Source organism: Phyllobates terribilis, unplaced genomic scaffold (genome assembly GCF_046119375.1).
Source record: "Phyllobates terribilis strain yellow unplaced genomic scaffold, ASM4611937v1 Scaffold_5__5_contigs__length_657084704, whole genome shotgun sequence".
Lineage (NCBI taxonomy): Eukaryota > Metazoa > Chordata > Amphibia > Anura > Dendrobatidae > Phyllobates > Phyllobates terribilis.
The window spans coordinates 73,317,000-73,340,326 of NW_027362765.1; the positions used below are offsets into that span (position 1 = coordinate 73,317,000).

At 43.3% G+C, this 23,327-nt stretch overlaps 1 protein-coding gene across 1 annotated transcript; it reads right to left on the reverse strand.

The window, feature by feature from the left end:
• Positions 1–4,464: 4,464 nt before the first annotated feature.
• On the reverse strand, positions 4,465–23,327 carry LOC141272070 (uncharacterized). Its single transcript, XM_073682381.1, has 8 exons — positions 23,264–23,327; positions 23,047–23,149; positions 19,971–20,120; positions 19,662–19,841; positions 19,456–19,579; positions 19,279–19,376; positions 16,832–16,922; positions 4,465–5,936 (listed from the first exon to the last, which is right to left on the reverse strand). Exons 2-8 carry the CDS (start codon positions 23,122–23,124, stop codon positions 5,104–5,106), a joined length of 1,554 nt encoding a protein of 517 aa, XP_073538482.1. The 5' UTR covers positions 23,125–23,149; positions 23,264–23,327; the 3' UTR covers positions 4,465–5,103.

The window sequence follows — 23,327 nt, forward strand, 5'->3', positions numbered from 1 at the left end:
TGGGGTCTTGGTCCTGCTCGGCCCTTATTCACATTTACATCATTTGACATATGGTAAGGTTTTAGTACTATAGGTTAGGACTGCCCCGAATAGGGTCACCTTGACGTGGTGGGATGGCTTTTACGTTTTTTTGATCAAAATCATGTTAACTAAGTACCCTCTTTTATTTTTATCAACTATTGCTATATATTTACTGCAGGGTAGTTGCACATTTTGTTTTTATGTTAGGCTTTGTCTGTTTAGTGATAAGTGTGAACATGCATCTACACGTTGCATGCATAACACCTTATATTCCAGTTCATCTCTTTAGGTTTAGGTTTTAGTATTTAAATTCTGTCTGGCTAGCTTAATAGAACAGTGCCTGCTGGGAGAAAATGAAGTTTTATTCTCCCTATAGTCGATGCTTACAGTCATCAGGGAGGTGCCAAGGGAAGTGAATAGTCACTGCCTACTACACAGTGAGTATATGTCAATTTACTATTTGTGTTAGCATTAAAGCACTTGAAAGATTTTAGAGTTCTAGGTGACCTCAGACTGTTTTACACATCTTTTCAGAACAATTGGAGGCTTTGAATTTTTTTTTCAAAGTTTGGTAAAGCTGGCAAATTTGAATTTCAAAAGAGTCACTCTTCTCTAAAATCAAATGTTCATTACTAAGATCAATCCAGAGTACTGAGCATAATAAACATACGTAAAAGACATTTTTTAAAAATACTACTCATCAAAGCCAAGCTCAAATCAACTTCTTTGACCACGGCACTGATGCGGTCTTCCATGAGCCATTTTAGAATCTTCCGGCTCTCAGCATCTTTAGCGCCTCCTGCCCTGACAAGGTCACAAAGTCATGATGTCGCTGCCTATTTAGCACAGGAGACTCCAGAGATGCCAGGTATAAGAGAATGGCAAAAATATTTCAGTGAAGTTCAACTGAGGGATGAGAAACGATAAAGGAAAGGGCTATGTGTACCACCATAATGCATGATCCAACCTGTCCTAGAAGAGCTAATCCCTCCCCTCTCTGAATTGTTTACAGTGAACCAAATACGCAGAAAACAACTTTACACATTTACAGTGGTGGCCAAAAGAATTGGCACCCCTGCAATTCTGTCAGATAATACTCAGTTTCTTCCTGAAAATGATTGCAATCACAAATTCTTAGGTATTATTATCTTCATTTAATTTGCTTGCAAGGAAAAAAGCACAAAAGAGAATGAAGCAAAAATCAAATCATTGATCATTTCACACAAAACTCCAAAAATGGGCCAGACAAAAGTATTGGCACCCTCAACCTAATACTTGGTTGCACAACCTTTAGCCAAAATAACTGCGAACAACCGCTTCCGGTAACCATCAATGAGTTTCTTACAATGCTCTGCTGGAATTGTAGACCATTCTTCTTTGGCAAACTGCTCCAGGTCCCTGATATTTGAAGGGTGCCTTCTCCAAACTGCCATTTTGAGATCTCTTCACAGGTGTTCTATGGGATTCAGGTCTGGACTCATTGCTGGCCACCTTAGAAGTCTTCAGTGCTTTCTCTCAAACCATTTTATAGTGCTTTTGGAAGTGTGTTTTGGGTCATTGTCCTGCTGGAAGACCCATGACCTCTGAGGGAGACCCAGCTTTCTCACACTGGGCCCTACATTATGCTGAAAAATTTGTTGGTAGTCTTCAGACTTCATAATGCCATGCACACGGTCAAGCAGTCCAGTGCCAGAGGCAGCAAAGCAACCCCAAAACATCAGGGAACCTCCGCCATGTTTGACTGTAGGGACCGTGTTCTTTTCTTTGAATGCCTGTTTTTTTTTCCTGTACACTCTATGTTGATGCTTTTTGCCAAAAAGCTCTACTTTTGTCTCATCTGACCAGAGAACATTCTTCCAAAACGTTTTAGGCTTTCTCAGGTAAGTTTTGGCAAACTCCAGCCTGGCTTTTTTATGTCTCGGGGTAAGAAGTGGGGTCTTCCTGGGTATCCTACCATACAGTCCCTTTTCATTCAGACGCCGACGGATAGTACAGGTTGACACTGTTGTACCCTCGGACTGCAGGGCAGCTTGAACTTGTTTGGATGTTAGTCGAGGTTCTTTATCCACCATCCGCACAATCTTGCGTTGAAATCTCTCGTCAATTTTTCTTTTCCGTCCACATCTAGGGAGGTTAGCCACAGTGCCATGGGCTTTAAACTTCTTGATGACACTGCGCACGGAAGACACAGGAACATTCAGGTCTTTGGAGATGGACTTGTAGCCTTGAGATTGCTCATGCTTCCTCACAATTTGGTTTCTCAAGTCCTCAGACAGTTCTTTGGTCTTCTTTCTTTTCTCCATGCTCAATGTGGTACACACAAGGACACAGGACAGAGGTGGAGTCAACTTTAATCCATGTTAACTGGCTGCAAGTGTGATTTAGTTATTGCCAACACATATTAGGTGCCAAAGGTAAGTTACAGGTGCTGTTAATTACACGAATTAGAGAAGCATCACATGATTTTTCAAACAGTGCCAATACTTTTGTCCATCCCCTTTTTTAGGTTTGGTGTGGAATTGCATCCAATTTGGCTTTAGGACAATTCTTTTTGTGTCTTTATTCATGGAAGACAAATTAAATGAAGATAATAATACCAAAGAATTTGTGATTGCAATCATTTTCAGGAAGAAACTGAGTATTATCTGACAGAATTACAGGGGTGCCAATACTTTTGGCTACCACTGTACATGAGCATCTATATTATTTTCTACTAATAAAGCATTTAAGCCTTTTTTAGAAATCATCTATGGTTCTTGCTGTGACCAAGTCCAGAAGTCAGCTGTTCTACAGATTAATAGTTCTCAAGGTAAAGGCTTGTCTCCTCAGGAACCTTTCTTTCTCCAGGTGGAGGGAGTGCTCCCTTGTCTTTTGAGGGGACTTTACGTAAAATATCTTTGACCCTCTTCCATTCAGGTGCAATTTATCTGCAGAATGCAGATTGTACCCCAATGAAAAGTCAGCTCTCTGCTCAAGGAACCCAAATCTTTCAGCTTTGCATCAAGACTTAAGCCATGCATTTAGCGTCCTACATCCCACTGTCTCTCTTGTGTTGTATATGGTACAGGTGATTTTTCAGGGAATACTACTTTGGTTGTCCTTCCCTTCAGCTTGTGTGTCACCCAGGGGGAATATAGGGGACTCGGTACCCAGGCCTTTTACCTTGTTTAGGAGGTCATGGCAGTTGGCTCCCGGGCCCGTACTCTGGGTCTCTCTTTTTAAAAGGGGGCTTTTAGTGTACAGTTTGTCTCGTGACGCCACCTGTGGTTTCTGGTAATGGTTACCGGCGCTGCTGCAGACCTCCGGGGCAGTGTAGGTGCAAATGATGGTGATCCTGGGGCTTGCGGTGCAGGAGAGATGGCGCAGCGGAAATAACTGACAGAGGCAGTGCAGTGCAGTCATCCGAGTTTTACTCACAGTTCTTGTTCAAGGTTCTCAGGTACACTGTACGGGTGTCAGCCTCCCGCGTCGCGCTGCGTCTACCAGATAAGGGGTCCAGCACTTTCTCAAGTACATCAGGAGCGCTTGACGGAACCCCACTTTCCTTATGTTCCTTACTAGACCGACTTCTCGCTCTGGGTCTTCTCCCTCCTGCCCTGCGCTTCCCACACACAGTCCCGATCGGGTGCTCTGAAGTCCCTCTGGGCAACCTGGAGTTCCCGGACCTACTTGACCTTCACGGCGACTAGGGGGAGACTGTGGCAACTGCACCATGGAAGTGCAGAAGCCTCCGGTTTTCCAGCCGAGACCTGGAGTAACGCAGCTGGGCCAGAGACCGGTTCCCTTCTTGCGGCCTGATTCCTCTGACACCTGGCAGATTCGAGGCGTACGGGTGCCGTCCTGCACTCACCGTACCCCCTGGGATCCCTTCGGTAAAACGGAGCCTCCTGAAGAGACTCTGCTCCCCTCCACTCCTTTCTACTACTGACTGACTAACTGAACTGCCACCCTAAGATGGCTTCCCTTTATATACCTCCTACAATGGTGCTCCCTTACTCTACATCCTCCACCCTCACCCACTACTGGTTCCCCCTCTCTTTGGTTCCCCCCACTCCAGCCAGGGACAAGGCTCAGCAGGGAAATAATGCATCTTGCCCTTCCAGCCGGCCTGGAGTAGTGTAGTGTTGCATGTGGGTGTTGGGGTTGCGGGCAGCACTCCGTCCTTACCTGAGAGAAGTAGATACCACACCTCTGGGTGAGGTGCAGTACCTCTGTGGCGACTGAACCCCCAGGGTCGCCACACTTGCAGTCTAAATCAATTTTAAGGATCCTCTATCACTTATTCTGTCATTGATTCCCATGTTGACCATGACACTTTTCTGAGACTGACACCCTTATATCATCATCCATTTTGGTACTTTTACTTGGAAGACACATTACAGAAAATAGAGCAGTGGCAGGTGACTAAAGGATAGTTTTATTTATTTGAAACAAACTGCAGGTTAGAAATGGGCTTTGTGAATCTGAAAACCCCATTAAGACTCATAAGGAACAGACGGTGCACATTCAAGAAAATTGCAGCAAGAAACAACAATGGTATCTCTATCAAGTTGCCCATTTAGTGTATGGTTGAGCTATTAAAATTCTGTTTGCTTTTTGATGACAAATGCTTATTGATACATTTCATATATTCCTGAATCATCAATCAATGCTTTAAGTTGCTCTCTATTCCTCCTGTATAACATATGACTTTACTTTCACTGTAACTGATGTTTGTACACTGTACAGTTTGTCAATAGTAATTAATGACTGCTTCCTTATGTAAGTGCTCTGATGTGCAACAAAAAATGATTTTTGGTTAAAACATTTCCCACATTCTAAACATGAAAATGTTTTTCTCCCGTGTGAATAATCTGATGTTTATGAAGATTTGATTTAGATGTAAGATATTTCCCACAGTGGGAACATGAAAATGGCTTTTTCCCTGTGTGACTTCTCTGATGCGTAACAAGATTTGATTTGTTTGGAGAATATTTCCCACATTCTGTACATGAAAATGCATTTTATCCTGGGTGAATTTTCAGATGTGTAACAAGATTTATTTTCTGTAAAAAAACATTTCCCACACACTGAGCATAATAATTACCCTGTGTGAGTTTTCTGATGTTTAGAAAGTTCATATTTGCGAGAATAACATTTCCCACATTCTGGACACGAAAATAATTTCTCCCCTGTGTGAGTTCTTTGATGTCTAACAAGAGTTGATTTGTCGGCAAAACATTTCCCACATTCTGAACATGAAAATGGCTTCTCGCCTGTGTGAATTCTCTGATGTAAAACAAGATTTGTTTTCAGATTAAAACATTTCCCACATTCTGAACATAAAAATAACTTCTCCCCTGTGTGAATTCTCTGATGTGTAACAAGATTTATTTTCTTATTAAAACATTTCCCACATTCTGAACATGAAAATGGCTTCTCCCCTGTGTGAATTCTCTGATGTGTAACAAGATTTGTTTTCAGATTAAAACATTTCCCACATTCTGAACATAAAAATAACTTCTCCCCTGTGTGAATTATCTGATGTGTAACAAGATTTATTTTCTTATTAAAACATTTCCCACATTCTGAACATGAAAATGGCTTCTCCCCTGTGTGAATTCTCTGATGTGTAACAAGAGTGGTCTTGTTTGGAAAATGTTTACCACACTCTGAACATGAAAGTGTCTTCTTTTTTGCGTGATCTCTTTGATGTTCACCATCCCTTTGGTTATTTTTATTTTGTTTAAAAGTCTGTGATGAATCAGTAGAAAGAACCTGTTGAAAGGAATCAGATGATACATCTTTGCTGTGAAAGGCTGGAGGTATATCTTGGATAATGGCGTACTCTTCATATGTATCTGGTGTGATACTACGGTCATCTGCTTTAACATCTGAAAATATCATTTGTTCCTTTGAGCTCCTGGTACAGTCATCTGCCAAAAATGAAACCATTGATATTATTCAGTAACAGTACCTTTTAGACATATTACCGTATTTTTCAGACTATAAGGCGCACTCTTTTCCTCCAAAATTTTGGGGTCTTATAGTCAGAACATATGTTCGGCTGTGGGGGGGAGCGGCAGCGGGGGATGAGCGGGGCATAGGAGGCAGCAGCCGCCTGCTGCAGCCCACCCTGTGCCCGCTGCTAAAGAAAATGAGGCGTGGGCATGAAAAGCAGGGAATATTCATTTTCCTTAATAGCTGGCACACTGTAGCCGCAGCTATGTTCCTTTAAACTCCAGGTACAGTCATCTGCCAAAAATGAAACCATTCATATTATTCAATAACAGTGCCTTTTAGGCATATTAATTCTACAATACATTTTATAACATTTATTTATTAAAGGGTCTATACAATTTGCAGTAAAATTAGGTTTTGAACTGAGTAAGACATTGGCTGCAACAAAAGATTTTGAACAACCCCAATTCCAAAAACGTTGGAATGCTGTGTAAAATGTAAAGAAAACTAGAATGCAATGATTTGGAAAGCTCTTAACCCATTCATGACATATGACGTATATTTATATTTATATAATGTGCTGGAAACCTAGGAATGAAAGTCCAAAAATAGAAAAATGGTAAAAAAAAAAACAAAAAAAAAAACTTTTTTTGTTACGGCATTCAATGAGCAGTAAAAACTACATGGTTTTCAAGATCAATACGATTATGACTATACAAAACTTATATTTTAGTGTTTTAAAAAAATATAAATGTTGAAGGAATCAGTTAACTTTTTCTGAAATGCATAACTTTTTTATTTTTACGTTGATAGAGCTGTATGAGAGTCAGCATCCACTGTGTATGGCGTGGGCTCAGCTCCAGAGCTTGCTCAATATATGCACTCCCGGCATCAAAAAGTGTGCATTGGTTGTCAGGAAGATGTTAATGATCTAAACAAATAGTAACATTTTTCTTTCTATCTTTGCCTCAAGGTGGAAACTTAGCAGGAGACTGTTGCTCGGAGTTCAGATGATAAATTCTCAGTGGAACGATTCTGACATCGGCACTCAGTTTCTTCTAGAACGGTCAGACCTAAAAGAAACTGATGCTTCACTATCCAACCCCTGATTCTCTGTAGACTGCCATAACTTTGCTCTCAGACTGGATAGGATATTGAGTAAACGTTGCGTAAAACAGAACGTGAAACGTCTTTTCCACCAGCTGATTAAACTGGAATTATTCATTCCATTCTTCAGAATATATCACAACACATATCAGACTGCATCATAAGTTATCAGACAAATCAAAAAGTGGTCAGTTCTGGAGACTCAGGTCTTTATAGCCTTGATCTTTTTTCACTTGAACAATCTTCTAAGATGATTAATGACAAAATCACGGTTGAACCTCTTTCCTGTAGAGGTTTATACTCCGGGGGCTGTTTCTGATCATTTCAATACTATCTGGCAAGAGTCTAGTAATATACAAAAGAAATCAGCTGATAGGAGCAAGCCCAAGAGTTTCTCCTTTAACGTTAACCTAAAAGAGTGGTCATTATTAAGTTGAAGCTTGCAGCCAAAATGTGCTTTGAAGGGGTTGTCCATTTGATGAACTCTACTTAGGAAAGGCCATCAATATCGGATTGGTGGGGGCATTACAGAACAGTTCCAATTTAAGAGAACAGGAGAGCAGGAGTTGTTCAGCAGTACCCAGAAGTGGATGCTACACAACTTATGGAGCTGCACATTGAATCTTCGTCCAGTTCATCGCGACTGGCAAATTTTAATATTTTAACTTAGCCTCTAACCCAGCTCTTCTATACCATTCAAATCTACAGTTAGGTCCATATATATTTGGACAGAGACAACATTTTTCTAATTTTGGTTCTAGACATTACCACAATGAATTTTAAACAAAACAATTCAGATGCAGTTGAAGTTCAGACTTTCAGCTTTCATTTGAGGGTATCTACATTAAAATTGGATGAAGGGTTTAGGAGTTTCAGCTCCTTAACATGTGCCACCCTGTTTTTAAAGGGACCAAAAGTAATAGGACAATTGACTCCAAGGCTATTTCATGGACAGGTGTGGGCAATCCCTTCGTTATGTCATTCTCAATTAAGCAGATAAAAGGCCTGGAGTTCATTTGAGGTGTGGTGCTTGCATTTGGAAGGTTTTGCTGTGAAGTAAACATGCGGTCAAAGGAGCTTTCCATGCAGGTGAAACAAGCCATCCTTAAGCTGCAAAAAACAGAAAAAACCCATCCGAGAAATTGCTACAATATTAGGAGTGGCAAAATCTACAGTTTGGTACATCCTGAGAAAGAAAAAAAGCACTGGTGAACTCATCAATGCAAAAAGACCTGGGTGCCCACGGAAGACAACAGTGGTGGATGATCGCAGAATAATCTCCATGGTGAAGAGAAACCCCTTCACAACAGCCAACCAAGTGAACAACACTCTCCAGGAGGTAGGCGTATCAATATCCAAATCTACCATAAAGAGAAGACTGCATGAAAGTAAATACAGAGGGTTCACTGCACGGTGCAAGCCACTCATAAGCATCAAGAATAAAAAGGCTAGACTGGACTTTGCTAAAAAACATCTAAAAAAGACAGCACAGTTCTGGAAGAACATTCTTTGGACAGATGAAACCAAGATCAACCTCTACCAGAATGATGGAAAGAGAAAAGTATGGCAAAGGTGTGGTACAGCTCATGATCCAAAGCATACCACATCATCTGTAAAACACGGCAGAGGCAGTGTGATGGCTTGGGCATGCATGGCTGCCAGTGGCACTGGGTCACTAGTGTTTATTGATGATGTGACACAGGACAGAAGCAGCCGAATGAATTCTGATGTATTCCGAGCCATACTGTGTGCTCAGATCCAGCCAAATGCAGCCAAACTGATTGGTCGGCGTTTCATACTACAGATGGACAATGACCCAAAACATAAAGCCAAAGCAACCCAGGAGTTTATTAAAGCAAAGAAGTGGAATATTTTTGAATGGCCAAGTCAGTCATCTGATCTCAACCCAATTGAGCATGCATTTCACTTGTTAAAGACTAAACTTCAGACAGAAAGGCCCACAAACAAACAGCAACTGAAAACCACCGCAGTGAAGGCCTGGCAGAGCATCAAAAAGGAGGAAACACAGCGTCTGGTGATGTCCATGAGTTCAAGACTTCAAGCAGTCATTGTCAACAAAGGGTTTTCAACCAAGTACAAGAAATGAACATTTTATTTACAATTATTTAATCTGTCCAATTACTTTTGGTCCCTTTAAAAACAGGGTGGCACATGTTAAGGAGCTGAAACTCCTAAACCCTTCATCCAATTTTAATGTGGATACTCTCAAATGAAAGCTGAAAGTCTGAACTTCAACTGCATCTGAATTGTTATGTTTAAAATTCATTGTGGTAATGTCTAGAACCAAAATTAGAAAAATGTTGTCTCTGTCCAAATATACAGTACAGACCAAAAGTTTGGACACACCTTCTCATTTAAAGATTTTTCTGTATTTTCATGACTATGAAAATTGTACATTCACACTGAAGGCATCAAAACTATGAATTAACACATGTGGAATTATATACTTAACAAAAAAGTGTGAAGCAACTGAAAATATGTCTTATATTCTAGGTTCTTCAAAGTAGCCACCTTTTGCTTTGATGACTGCTTTGCACACTCTTGGCATTCTCTTGATGAGCTTCAAGAGGTAGTCACCGAAAATGGTTTTCACTTCACAGGTGTGCCTGTCAGGTTTAATAAGTGGGATTTCTTGCCTTATAAATGCGGTCGGGACCATCAGTTATGTTGTGCAGAAGTCTGGTGGATACACAGCTGATAGTCCTACTGAATAGACTGTTAGAATTTGTATTATGGCAAGAAAAAAGCAGCTAAGTAAAGAAAAACGAGTGGCCATCATTACTTTAAGAAATGAAGGTTAGTCAGTGCGAAAAATTGGGAAAACTTTGAAAGTGTCCCCAAGTGCAGTTGCAAAAACCATCAAGCGCTACAAAGAAACTGGCTCACATGAGGACCGCCCGAGGAAAGGAAGACCAAGAGTCACCTCTGCTTCTGAGGATAAGTTTATCCAAGTCACCAGCCTCAGAAATCGCAGGTTAACAACAGCTCAGATTAGAGACCAGGTCAATGCCACACAGAGTTCTAGCAGCAGACACATCTCTTCAACAACTGTTAAGAGGAGACTTTGTGCAGCAGGCCTTCATGGTAAAATAGCTGCTAGGAAACCACTGCTAAGGACAGGCAACAAGCAGAAGAGACTTGTTTGGGCTAAAGAACACAAGTAATGGACATTAGACCAGTGGAAATCTGTGCTTTGGTATGAGGAGTCCAAATTTGAGATCTTTGGTTCCAACCACCGTGTCTTTGTGCAACGCAGAAAAGGGTGAATGGATGGACTCTACATGCCTGGTTCCCAAAGTGAAGCATGGAGGAGGAGGTGTCATGGTGTGGGGGTGCTTTGCTGGTGACACTGTTGAGGATTTATTTAAAATTTAAGGCATACTGTACCAGCATGGCTACCAAAGCATCTTGCAGCGGCATGCTATTCCATCCGATTTGCCTTTAGTTGGACCATCATTTATTTTTCAACAGGACAATGACCCCAAACACACCTCCAGGCTGTGTAAGGGCTATTTGACCAAGAAGGAGAGTGATGGGGTGCTACGCCAAATGACCGGGCCTCCACAGTCACCAGACCTGAACCCAATCGAGAAGGTTTGGGGTGAGCTGGCAAAAAGGGCCAACAAGTGCTAAGCATCACTGGGAACTCCTTGAAGATTGTTGGAAGACCATTTCCGGTGACTACCTCTTGAAGCTCATCAAGAGAATGCCAAGAGTGTGCAAAGCAGTCATCAAAGCAAAGGGTGGCTACTTTGAAGAACCTAAAATATAAGACATATTTTCAGTTGTTTCACACTTTTTTGTTAAGTATATAATTCCACATGTGTTAATTCATAGTTTTGATGCCTTCAGTGTGAATAGCTTTAGTTACTTACCGGTAAAGGGATTTTTCGGAGCCCATGACAGCACCACGTGAGAGAGAGGATCCGCCCATCAAGGACAGGAAACCTACAGGTTAAAAAGGGCGGCCCTCTCTTCCCGCCTCAGTTTAGTTAACAGAGCATGAGAGTACCGCCAAGGTTAGTTATAACAAAACATAATCACATTAAGTACATTACTTTTCATCAATTTCCCACAAGTGTGCACAAAAAGAAATCAAATCTACAGGAGTGCACAACACCAGTGTAGGGAGGGAATATAAAGGTGCTGTCATGGGCTCCGAAAAATCCCGTTACCGGTAAGTAACTAAGGCTTTATTCGGTCGTCCATGACAGCACCACGTGAGAGAATTACAGAGACGAAGGAAATTAGGGAGGGACCACAGATTGAAGCACCCTTCTCCCGAAAGTGAGATCTGCAGAGCCACCCAGATCCAATCTATAGTGCCTATAGAAAGTAGAGGGAGAAGACCAAGTGGCAGCCTTACAAATCTCCTTAATGGAAAGCCCTGTTTTCTCCGCCCAGGAGGTTGACACCGCTCTGGTAGAATGCGCCCTCAATCCCTCCGGTATCTCTTTATCCCCTGAGGAGTATGTGAGGGAAATGGCCTCCTTGATCCATCTAGCGATTGTAGCCTTTGAGGCCTTACAACCCTTCCTAGCCCCCTGATAGCAAATAAACAGGGACTTATCCTTTCTAAAGCCATGTGATACTTCTAAGTACCTTAGTACGCACCTCCTAACGTCTAAAGTGTGAAGTCTCTCCTCTTTTTGATTTTTGGGCGGAAAGCAAAAAGTTGGGAGAACTATTTCCTGGGTTCTATGGAATCGAGTGGCCACTTTAGGAAGAAAGGCTGGATCAGGTTTTAATATAATCCTATCGTCCAGAATTTGCGTGAATGGAGGGCATATTGAAAGTGCCTGTAGGTCACTGACTCTCCTGGTTGAAGTTAGGGCTACTAACAGGACCGTCTTTAGGAAAATAATTTTGGGGGAGACTAACTCTAGTGGCTCAAAAGGAGGACTGGTCAAGGCATCTAAGACAAAATTCAAATCCCAGGGAGACATCTTTGCTTTGGTAATGGGTCTACACCTAAAGGAAGCTTTTATAAAATGGCCTATCGAATAGTTATCTGCAATATTGGAAGAAAATAAAGCTCCCAACGCCGACACCTGTACTTTCAAGGTACTGGTAGTGAGACCTAATTCTAAGCCTCGCTGCAGAAATTCCAGAATTTTCCCAATAGGGGGCCCATCCTCCACCTTAACTTCTGCAAAGGACAGAAACTTCCTCCAGGTCCTGGCATAAATACGGGTGGTAACAGGTTTTCTGCTAGCCAGGAGAGTATTCACTACATTTGCGGGGAATCCTTTGTTGGTCAATAACACCCTCTCAAATTCCACGCCGTCAAATGTAGACTCGGGGTTGGAGGATGGGAAAGTGGCCCTTGAGTGAGGAGGTCCGGAATCTCCGGAAGAACCCAGGGATCTGATATGGACATCTTCCGGAGACAAGGGAACCACGGTCTTTTGGGCCAAAAAGGGGCATATGAGTATCACTCTGGCCTGGTCTGCCCTGATCTTTCTTATCACCGCTGGGAGCAGGATCATGGGAGGGAAGGCATATGCCAGAGGAAATCTCCAGGGAACCATAAAGGCGTCCACTGCCAGGGGTCCTTCTCTGGGGTCTAAGGAACAAAAATTTTCCACTTTCCGATTGGCTCTTGTTGCGAATAAGTCCACAGTCGGAAGGCCCCACATTTCTACGATTCTGGAGAATATTTGTGTATTTAGGGACCACTCTCCTTCTTTTACAGAAGTACGGCTGAGGAAATCCGCTGTGATGTTTTCCTTGCCTTTTAGATGAGTAGCCGAAAGAGAGAGACAGTGATCTTCGGCTTTCAGCAGAAGTGCTTTCGCTACCCTCATCAAGTTTTTTGAGCGGGTTCCCCCTTGGTGGTTTATGTAAGCTACCGTGACTTGATTGTCCAAGAGTACACGGACATGCTGGTCCTGAAAATATATAAGGAACTCGTTGAACGCATGCAGCACCGCCAGAAGCTCCTTAACATTTGATGACAACTGTTGCTCACTGCTTGACCAGGTTCCCTGCACTAATTTCCCTTCAAAGTGAGCTCCCCAACCTGTAGCACTTGCATCAGTGGACAATACTGCAGTTGGACTACATTCCCAGGGAACCCCTTTAGCAAGATTGTCTTGTCGTAACCACCAACGAAGGGACCATATGGCACGAGGACCTAGCGTAAACTTACGGTCTAGATGCCCCTCTAAAGCTGCGTTATTGTACAACACATCCCACTGAAAGGCTCTTGAATGCAATTGTGACCAACGAACCGCAGGAAAAGTGGAGGTGAAGGTTCCCAATAGTGACATGGCCTTACGGAGTGACATAGAAGGTTTACGTATACATTGTTCTACCAACTCCCGGATTCTATCAATTTTCTCTTCTGGAAGACAACATAGCTGTTTCCTGGAATCTAATATGACCCCCAGATATTGTTGTACCTTGAGTGGAGATAGTCTAGACTTTTCTAAATTTAGAAACCACCCCAAACTCTTTAAGACCGACATGGTCTCCTGCAGGTGGGTCTCGCATTGAACCAACGAATTCCCCACTATCAGGAGATCATCCAGGTAAGGGATAATTAGAATGTCCCTTTCTCTTATATGGGCCATAACTTCCGCCATTACTTTAGTAAAAACCCGTGGGGCTATAGCTAAACCAAAGGGGAGTGCAGTGTACCCTCGAGTCCACTATCCCCATTGTAGATCGGACGGCTTTTACTAGGGCATCGACCTCCTTCAGGGGGAAGCACTGTCTATCTGGCTCACTATCAGAGGAAGAGAAGGCGGAGGAGGAAGCGACCGATAGCTCAGAGTCTGAACCCGGCTGGGTTTCTTGAGGAATATGCCCAGACTCTGAACCTTGCAATGCTTTGACTATTTCTTCCCTTATTAAAGTTCTTAGGCCTAGGGAAAAATCTGGGGTCTCCTCCGATATCATTTTGCTGATACAAAGCTGACATAACCTTTTGCTATATGAATCAGGGAGTGAACAGCTGCATAAGGCACACTCTCTGTGCTTGGACTTCGAGGAACATTTCTTGCTCTAAAAGAAAGTCATAGATAGAAAGAAGGAGGAAACATTAGTAGAACTTTCACGAAGATTCCACTCACCCCACAGAACCTTCGGTACAGTAGAAGCAGAAGAATCCAGCATGCATGGTGAGGAATCACGCCGCACCGGACCGTCCTTCCTGCTCTTAGTGGTAGCTCTTCTAGTTGTACGACCAGACCCTAGCCGGGAATGACGCTGCGCCACTAGTTGTGAGGGCTCCCCAGAGGGCTGCTCCTGCAGCAGATGTTGCTGCCTAGGTGACAGCTCCTGTGAATCTTCCATAGCTTACAATGTAAGAATGGGCTGGGAAGCACCTCTGTATGTTACCAGACCCTTTATATACTGGCCATACCGGTACCATGCGTGGGTGTGTGTTTCCTTTTTTTTTTTTTACCCAGGAGGGTGTTACCTGCTCCTTGGTCTTCCTCCCCAGGTCCAGGTGGGATCCAGGTGGGCTACTCGCCGCCAGGTCCTCAATCCCCCGGCATTCAGCTGCTCACGCCAAAAAACTCAAACAAGCCCCGCCCCTTCCGGTGACGTCACAGGGCTTCCTGCCCGGCGCACCGGAAGTCGCGTCCGTCACGTGCGCCGCCGGCGCGACCTGGATCTCCTGCAGGCGGTAGCGGGGGGGGGGGGGGGCAAGCCCGCTAGCGGCCCCACACCTGGCGGACATCTACCTCCCGTGAGGCGATGTCGCGCCTGCCGCAACGCTCACGGAGGCGCCCCCATGAGCCCTGCCGTGGCGTCTCCAGAGGACCGGGACGGACCGGCTCCAACCACCTGCTGTGGCCCTCTCTGGGACAGGAGTCCATCTCCTGCAGGTAAGCCTGCAAGGTCCCCCATCATGGACAGGAAACCTAAACTGAGGCGGGAAGAGAGGGTCGCCCTTTTTAACCTGTAGGTTTCCTGTCCTTGATGGGCGGATCCTCTCTCTCACGTGGTGCTGTCATGGACGACCGAATAAATACAATTTTCATAGTCATGAAAATACAGAAAAATCTTTAAATGAGGTGTGTCCAAACTTTTGGTCTGTACTGTATATGGACCTAACTGTATCTTCTTTTTTCTTTTTATATAGCGCCAACATATTGCACAGCACTTTACAATTCAGACAATTTACAGCCATTATGGGCACTGTTCCCATTGGGGCTCCCAATCTACATTCCCTATCAGTATGTCTTTGGAGTGTGGGAGAAAACCAGAGAACCTGGTGGAAACCCACGCAAACACGGGGAGAACATACAAACTCCTTGCAGATGTTGTCCTTGGTGGGATTTGAACCCAGGACCCTAGCGCTGCAAGGCTGCAGTGCTAACCACTGAGCCACCGTGCTGCTTCACTTCCATAGTCTCTGGACAAATTCAACTATACACCTTCGCTCAACTCTTCTGTCTATCTCTCCTAGACCCTTCTGCCATACTTATTAGCTCTGGTACTTCACAGGGCTCTGCTGTATCGTTTATCCATTCCACATAAGGCTCTGTGACATACTCTGCCCCATCACTAAGTCTACCCAGATGTGCTACTATCTTGACATTCTCTCATCAGTCTTTCTACGCTGACCCTCCAGCTTTTTCTTGAACTCAACAGCTCCAGTTGCCATTTAGTCTCTACAGTCTTTGTTCCTTCTACCAGATTGAATACTGTACCAACACACATGCAGACCAAGGACATTCATCCACCTCACCAAGTGAGACTTAACACCTGGGGACATTTCTCTAAGTTGACATCCAGTTGTACACAAGACATTGGATTTTAAAATCACATTTTTGGTGGCCTATCATTGCCCAAGATGACAGGAATTTGGGCATCCGGGCCGTGGCCTGTCCTTGCTATTACTACTTCAATCATCGCCCGACGCAGTTTGACTATTCAGTAGCCCTGTTTTACTTCTGGAACTTGTGGCTCTGGGCAGTGAAGAAGCTTTGGAGTTAAATTCCATTAGTTTGTGTTTCTACCTGCTGTCAGCCCTGGGTTGGGTAGCTCACTATTTAAGCTCCTGAGAATCAGTTCCCACTGACAGTTATAACCTAAATCGCTCTGGTTGTGTATCACAGATCCTGTGTCTCAGTGGATATTCCTGTTTTTGAGTTTGGCTTCTATACTGACATTTCTCCTGCCTGACGATTTTGTATCTACCCGTACCTCCAGGTTCTGTTCTGGCTACCTGTCAATTCTTTCTGCCAGCTTGCACTATCGAACAGCAGCTGACCCCATGGCCCCAGGCTAGGGGTACATGTGTAAGTCCAGATCTCTGTACAGCAGTTAAAGGGTGAAGGTCAGGGCAACCCCGAGGATCTTAAAAATGGATTAACTAGCTCCAAGTCTGCTCAAAGTAGCCATATTAAGAGCTGCCAAATGACCATGAAGAGTGCCACCATGTGTCTCATCTTAAGTCAATAGGCCTAAATAATTTCCCTAGGAGTCTCGCTGTAATCTCAGAGTCTTCTAATCCTTATCCTGAATTCAGGTTTGAGTAAAATAAATGTAAAGAGATCCGGAGTAAAATTATTAGATCTCATGGATTGGAAAAACTATGGTCCGGCGTACAATAAAATAATAAGGCATACTCACCTTGTAATTGGGACCACTTCAGTAAAAATTTAAAAATAAAACAAAGTATGAAAATGCTGAGAAATGCATCGTAAAAATTCATCATATAATTGTATCATCATCTGAATGAATAAAATCAGTGACTTCTCTGTATTTAGTGATCACTACTCACCTGTGCAGTTATCTGTAGGAATCTCCTCTTTACACCACTCATCACCCCTCACATATGTCTCTGTAGTATTAATATGGGGCAGATCTTCACCCTAAAACAAATATTGTAAAAGTCACAGACAGATGGAAAAGTTGCATGAAAGAATAGAAAAGATTATAAATTAACAAGAAGAGCACAAATGATATGACAGCAGTAGTTATCACATAGTATCAGGTCTCCTTAACCAGCAGTCTGCACAACCAGAAAATTGTGAGAAGATCCAGACAACATCTAATGTCTATGATCAGCTTTATCCTGTCATCTCCAGCAAGTATAAAACATAGACTGAATGGCCACATTGTGAGAAGATCCAGACAACATCTAATGTCTATGATCAGCTTTATCCTGTCATCTCCACCAAGTATAAAACATACACTGAATGGCCACATTGTGAGATGATCCAGACAACATCTAATGTCTATGATCAGCTTTATCCTGTCATCTCCACCAAGTATAAAACATACACTGAATGGCCACATTGTGAGATGATCCAGACAACATCTAATGTCTATGATCAGCTTTATTCTGTCATCTCCAGCAAGTATAAAACATAGACTGAATGGCCACATTGTGAGAAGATCCAGACAACATCTAATGTCTATAATCAGCTTTATCCTGTCATCTCCACCAAGTATAAAACATACACTGAATGGCCACATTGTGAGAAGATCCAGACAACATCTAATGTCTATGATCAGCTTTATCCTGTCATCTCCACCAAGTATAAAACATACACTGAATGGCCACATTGTGAGAATATCCAGACAACATCTAATGTCTATGATCAGCTTTATTCTGTCATCTCCAGCAAGTATAAAACATTTACTGAATCGCCACCTTATTAGAGACACCCATTTTGTAGAGCATTAAACTTCTGTGGCCATCAGAATCTACGCAAATTGTTGATTAAACTTCATGTTGAAATGTTGGCCAATTAAGACAGGATACTTTTTTACAAAACCTTGTGGCATGGGGCATTGTCCTTCTACCACAGGGTAAACCACTGCTATGAAGTGATGAACTTGGTCCTCCACAATGTTAGATAAGATCTAGTATACAAACATCCATACATGAGTCCATACATGAGTCACAGGATGAGTCACAGGCTATGTGCCCACGATGCAGAAATGAAGCAGAAAATTTCTGCAGCATTTCTGCATCTCCCTGGCAGAAAAAAACGCATGTAGATTGTGCATGCGTTTTTCCTGCAGAATACATGCGGATCCACATGCGTTTCCGCATGCAGATTGACAAGCACTTTCCAGGCGATAGCATCACTTGGAAAGTGCTTGACAACTAGGTCACACTGTATAAATCCATGCAACCAGCATGGATTTATACAGTGTGAACCGTAAAAATTAAAACAAATAAAGCTATACTCACCCCCGAGGCCCCGGCGTGGCTGCAGCGCTGCTTCCTGGCTGGTTCCCGGCTGCCGGCATATCGCGAGACAAAGCGGTGAAGGGCCTGCGGTCACATGACTGTGACGTCACCGAAGGTCCTTCAGCGCTGCTGGCATTCAGAGAGAAGACGCCGGACAGGTGAGTATAAACTTTATTTGTTATTTTATTCTTTTTTTACAGGTACAATGGTACCCAGGTCTGGATGAGAGTCTCCTCTCCTCCAGAACTGGGTACCATCCGCACATAGAGACGCATAGAAGCCGCTTGTAAAAATGTACAGTCGCGGTTTCTGTGCGTCTCAATGCAAGTCAATGGCGGGAGTTCCGCTGCGCTTCCGCAAAATTAAATGACATGCTGCAGATTTTTGTACGCAGCATAAAAGCTGCGGAAAAATCCGCAGCATGTGCATAGAACATGCGGAATCCCCTTGGGGACCATGGGGTGCGGATTACCTAGCGTTTTACAAGCGTTTCCGCTGCATAAACGCTTGAAAAACGCTACGTGGGCACACAGCCTTATGGACTCAGTTCCAATTTGATTTAATTATGCACCACGTGTTCCTAAAAACATTTCTTGATATCTTCTTTGATGAGTTGCTAACATCCACATGATCTCCTTTCAATGGAAGTTTATCATTGATCGCAACATTTTCTGTATAGTCCTGACACATTGTTGATATAAATCTCAAAAAGTTGGCAGTTTCTGAAATACTGGTGCTGACCCTAGCAACAATGACTGTGCCTCATTCAAAGCTGCTCAGATCACTCTTGTTTTTCATTCTACTGTGGATTTACACTGAAAAACTATCACTTCATATTCTGCTGAACTCCAGGGTCACAGATCTAATTTCCATATACGGAAGCTTTAATCATGAAAGAACAGGTATGTCTAATACATTGGCCATTCAAAGTATAATACTGGTGGATAAAACAAGACTGAACACAAGACCTTCACAGCCGTCTACACATCATAAGGGAGATTTCATGACACTTTCTCTCCATCTACCTGATGATCCTGAGGAACATCGGGATCTTCTTGTTTACAGTCCTGTGGAAGAAGAGGACGGGGACATCTCTCTGGTGTTGTCCTCTTACTGGATAGATCTGTAGGAAACACATACAGGGACTGAATTCATTCTTTACACACAGATAATTATAGGCCGTGTGTATTTAATCTTATTACCTGGTGAGGTGAGGGGCTGGGGAACCTCTATCATGACGTCCTTGTACAGATCTTTGTGTCCTTCTAAATACTCCCACTCCTCCATGGAGAAATAGACAGCGACATCCTGACACCTTATAGGAACCTGACACATACAAGGATACAGTCATCCCCTGATCCCTTCATAGTGTTACTGTATAATGTCCCAGCATTCCCCGCAGTGTCACCTCTCCAGTCAGCAGCTCAATCATCTTGTAGGCGAGTTCTAGGATCTTCTGGTCATTGATGTCCTCATGTATCAGGGGGTGAGGTGGAGGCTCCATGATTGGGCTCAGGGGTCTTCCCCATCCCTCAGACACAGGGTCCTGACAGCGCTCACTAGAGGTCTTCTTCACTACTGTGTAATCCTGGTTATGGAGAGACACATTAATAAATCTCACTACAGACATTTCCAGAGTCCTCACCTCTCCAGTTCTGTCCATCTGTTATTCCCATAGATAAGAATGATGTAATGTGACGTCATCAGAATCTCTCACCTCTCCAGTAAGCCGGAAGAGGATCTCTAGGGTGAGGTGTAACATCCTATCCGCCATCTTGTCCCTGTCCTTATCCATCCTTGTACGGTCACTCAGGAAAATTCTCTTATATAGAAGATCTCCACTGAGAGGATCCGATATTGTAAAGACCTGAATGGGGAGAAGATGATGATATAATATCATAAAGATCCCATGTAACATTACAATTACTGGACAAAATTGGGGTAAACATATGAGGAGATATAACGTGTAGATTTTGTATTCTCTCTTTGTATGGATTGTAACATGTAATATTGTATGAAGGCAGCTCCGTCACTGATACCAGAAGTTGAGGATGAGGAAGATGCTGAAAGCGGGATATGTGTCATAAAGATGGAGCGCGGTCTGAACGCCATGTGCTTTATGTCCGTCCCCCAGAATCTGCTGTCTATACGGGGAGCGGTGTAGATTATCAATACAGGACCCGCACGGTGGATGCTGGGTGTGACGGGTGGGGGTAACCCTGCCCACAGCCCAACGTCCACTGCGGGGTCCGCGTCACTGATGACCCGCGTCACTTGACGTGATATCAGCGGAAGCAAGAGCCAGCTGCAGCTGAGGGTCACGTGATGCCTGTGAGACAAAGGTAAGTACAAAAAGCCTTATAGTCAATACTATAATAGGGTAAGTATATTAGGGCAATTGTAAAAAGTAGTGGACAACTTCTTTAATTATAACAGCCGCAATTACGGGTGCTTCTCGCAAAATTAGAATATCATCAAAAAGTTAATTTATATCAGTTCCAAAAAGTGTTAATGTTGATGATTATGGCTTTCAGCCAATGAAAACACAAAAGTCATTATCTCAGTAAATTAGAATATTTTATAACACCAGCTTGAAAAATGTTTTTAAAATTCTGAAATGTTGGCCTACTGAAATGTATGTTCAGTAAACGCACTCAATACTTGGTCGGGGCTCCTTTTGCATCAATTACTGCATCAATGCGGCGTGGCATGGAGGCAATCAGCCTGTGGCACTGCTGAGGTGTTATGGAAGCCCAGGTTGCTTTGATAGCAGCCTTCAGCTCGTCTGCATTGTTGGGTCTGGTGTCTCTCATCTTCTTCTTGACAATACCCAATCTATGGGGTTAAGGTCAGGCGAGTTTTCTGGCCAATCAAGCACAGTCATACTGTTGTTTTTAAACCAGGTATTGGTGCTTTTGGCAGTGTGGACAGGTGCCAAGTGCTGCTGGAGAATGACATTTCCATCTCCAAAAAGCTTGTCGGCAGAGGGAAGCATAAAGTGCTCTAAAATTTCCTGGTAGATGGCTGCATGACTTTTGTCTTGATAAACCACAGTGGACCTACACCAGCAGATGACATGGCTCCTCAAACCATCACTGATTGTGGAAACTTCACACTAGACCTCAAGCAGCTTGGATTGTGGCCTCTCCACTCTTCCTTCAGACTCTGGGACCTTGATTTCCAAATTAAATGCAAAATTTACTTTCATCTGAAACAAAAGCTTGGACCACTGAGCAACAGTCCAGGTATTTTTCTCCTTGGCCCAGGTAAGGCGCTTCTGGTGTTGTCTATTGGTCATGAGTGGCTTGACACAAGGAATGCGACACTTGTAGCCCATGTCCTGGATACGTCTGTGTGTGGTGGCTCTTGAAGCAATGACTCCAGCAGCAGTCCACTCCTTGTGAATCTCCTCCAAATTTTTGAATGGCCTTTTCTTAACAATCCTCTCAAGGCTGCGGTTATCCTGGTTGCTTGTGCACCTTTTTCTACCACACTTTTTCCTTCCACTCAACTTCAACGTTCCATTAATATGCTTGGATACAGCACTCTGTGAACAGCCAGCTTCTTTAGGAATGACCTTTTGTGGCTTACACTCCTTGTGGAGTGTGTCAATGACTGCTTTCTGGACATCTGTCAAGTCAGCAGTCTTCCCCATGATAGTGGAGCCTACTGAAACAGACTAAGGGACCTTTTTAAACACTTCGGAAGCCTTTGCAGGTGTTTTTTGTTAATTATTCTAATTTACTGAGATAATGACTTTTGCGTTTTCATTGGCTGTAAGCCATAATCATCAACACTAACAGAAATAAACACTTGAAATAGATCGCACTGTTTGTAATGACTCTATATAATATATGAGTTTCACTTTATGTATTGAAGAACTGAAATAAATTAACTTTTGATGATATTCTAATTTAGTGAGATGCACCTGTATAAATGTCACCTGAATAAACCGCGACAGACACAAGTCATATATAGAAAAGCAGAGAGGTTTCCCAGGAGACGTGTGCGCTTCTCTCTATTCATCGTCTATGGGAGATAACAGAAGCTCTGGCTCCAGAGAAAGAGAAGAAACCTACATCAGTAAGTTATATGGGAACAAGACTATACCTCCCAGCTTTTGAAGAATAAAAAGAGGGAGAGATAATGCAGCGCAGCAAATTTTGGCCACACCCCAATCCACGCCCATTTACCATTATCCCCCCCCCCCGCAGGCAAGCACGCTCGGCATTTACTACTTTTATGTATAGGACCAAAATAATCATTTTCTTCTGCTCAGTATACAGGCACCATAAAATACATTGTTATACTCAATATATTTCTATGGACTTGTATGAGCTGCTTCTGGATGCATTGTCTGCATTGTAGAGTCAAGTTAACTAAATCGTCCTATGTTCACTATTGGGAGCTGTAGCTCAGTGGTTAAAGCTGTGTGCCCACTATGTGTTTTTTAAGCGTTTCCGCAGCGGCAATTCCGTTGCAGAAACGCTTGATAGAAGGTCTGCCATGTTCCCCAATGATAATCCGCATGTGCTGTGGAAATTTCCACTGCGGATTATCATTGCGGAAAAAAACGCAGAACTACCAATTATTTTGCGTTTTCGCCGCCACTGACTTGCATTGAATCGCATATTATCTGCATCACTGCATCTGTACATGAGGATATTAAGCGATTCAATGTGCAGATGGTACCCGGGTCTGGAGAAGAGGAGACTCCTGTAAAAAAAACCTGTAAAAAAAACCTGTAAAAAAAAAAAAAAAAGAATTGAAATAAAAATATACATTATACTCACCTTCTGATGGCCACCGGTCTCCTTATCCGATGCGTCCGATGTGTTGGGCGGCTCGCGGTAGACTAAAGGACCTGCCATGACGTCAGGAGGGAAGTGACCCAATCTAATCCAATACAGACAGATCCTGATATAGAGACACAGACGGGAACACGTTCTGTCTCCTGGAATGTGACCGCAGCACTGAGGGGGTTAATAGTAATGGGGAATCTCCACATACCTCCACCTGCAGAGCCGCACACTGGATATATGGCTGTTCTGTGCGCACAGGACCTGTGATGAGG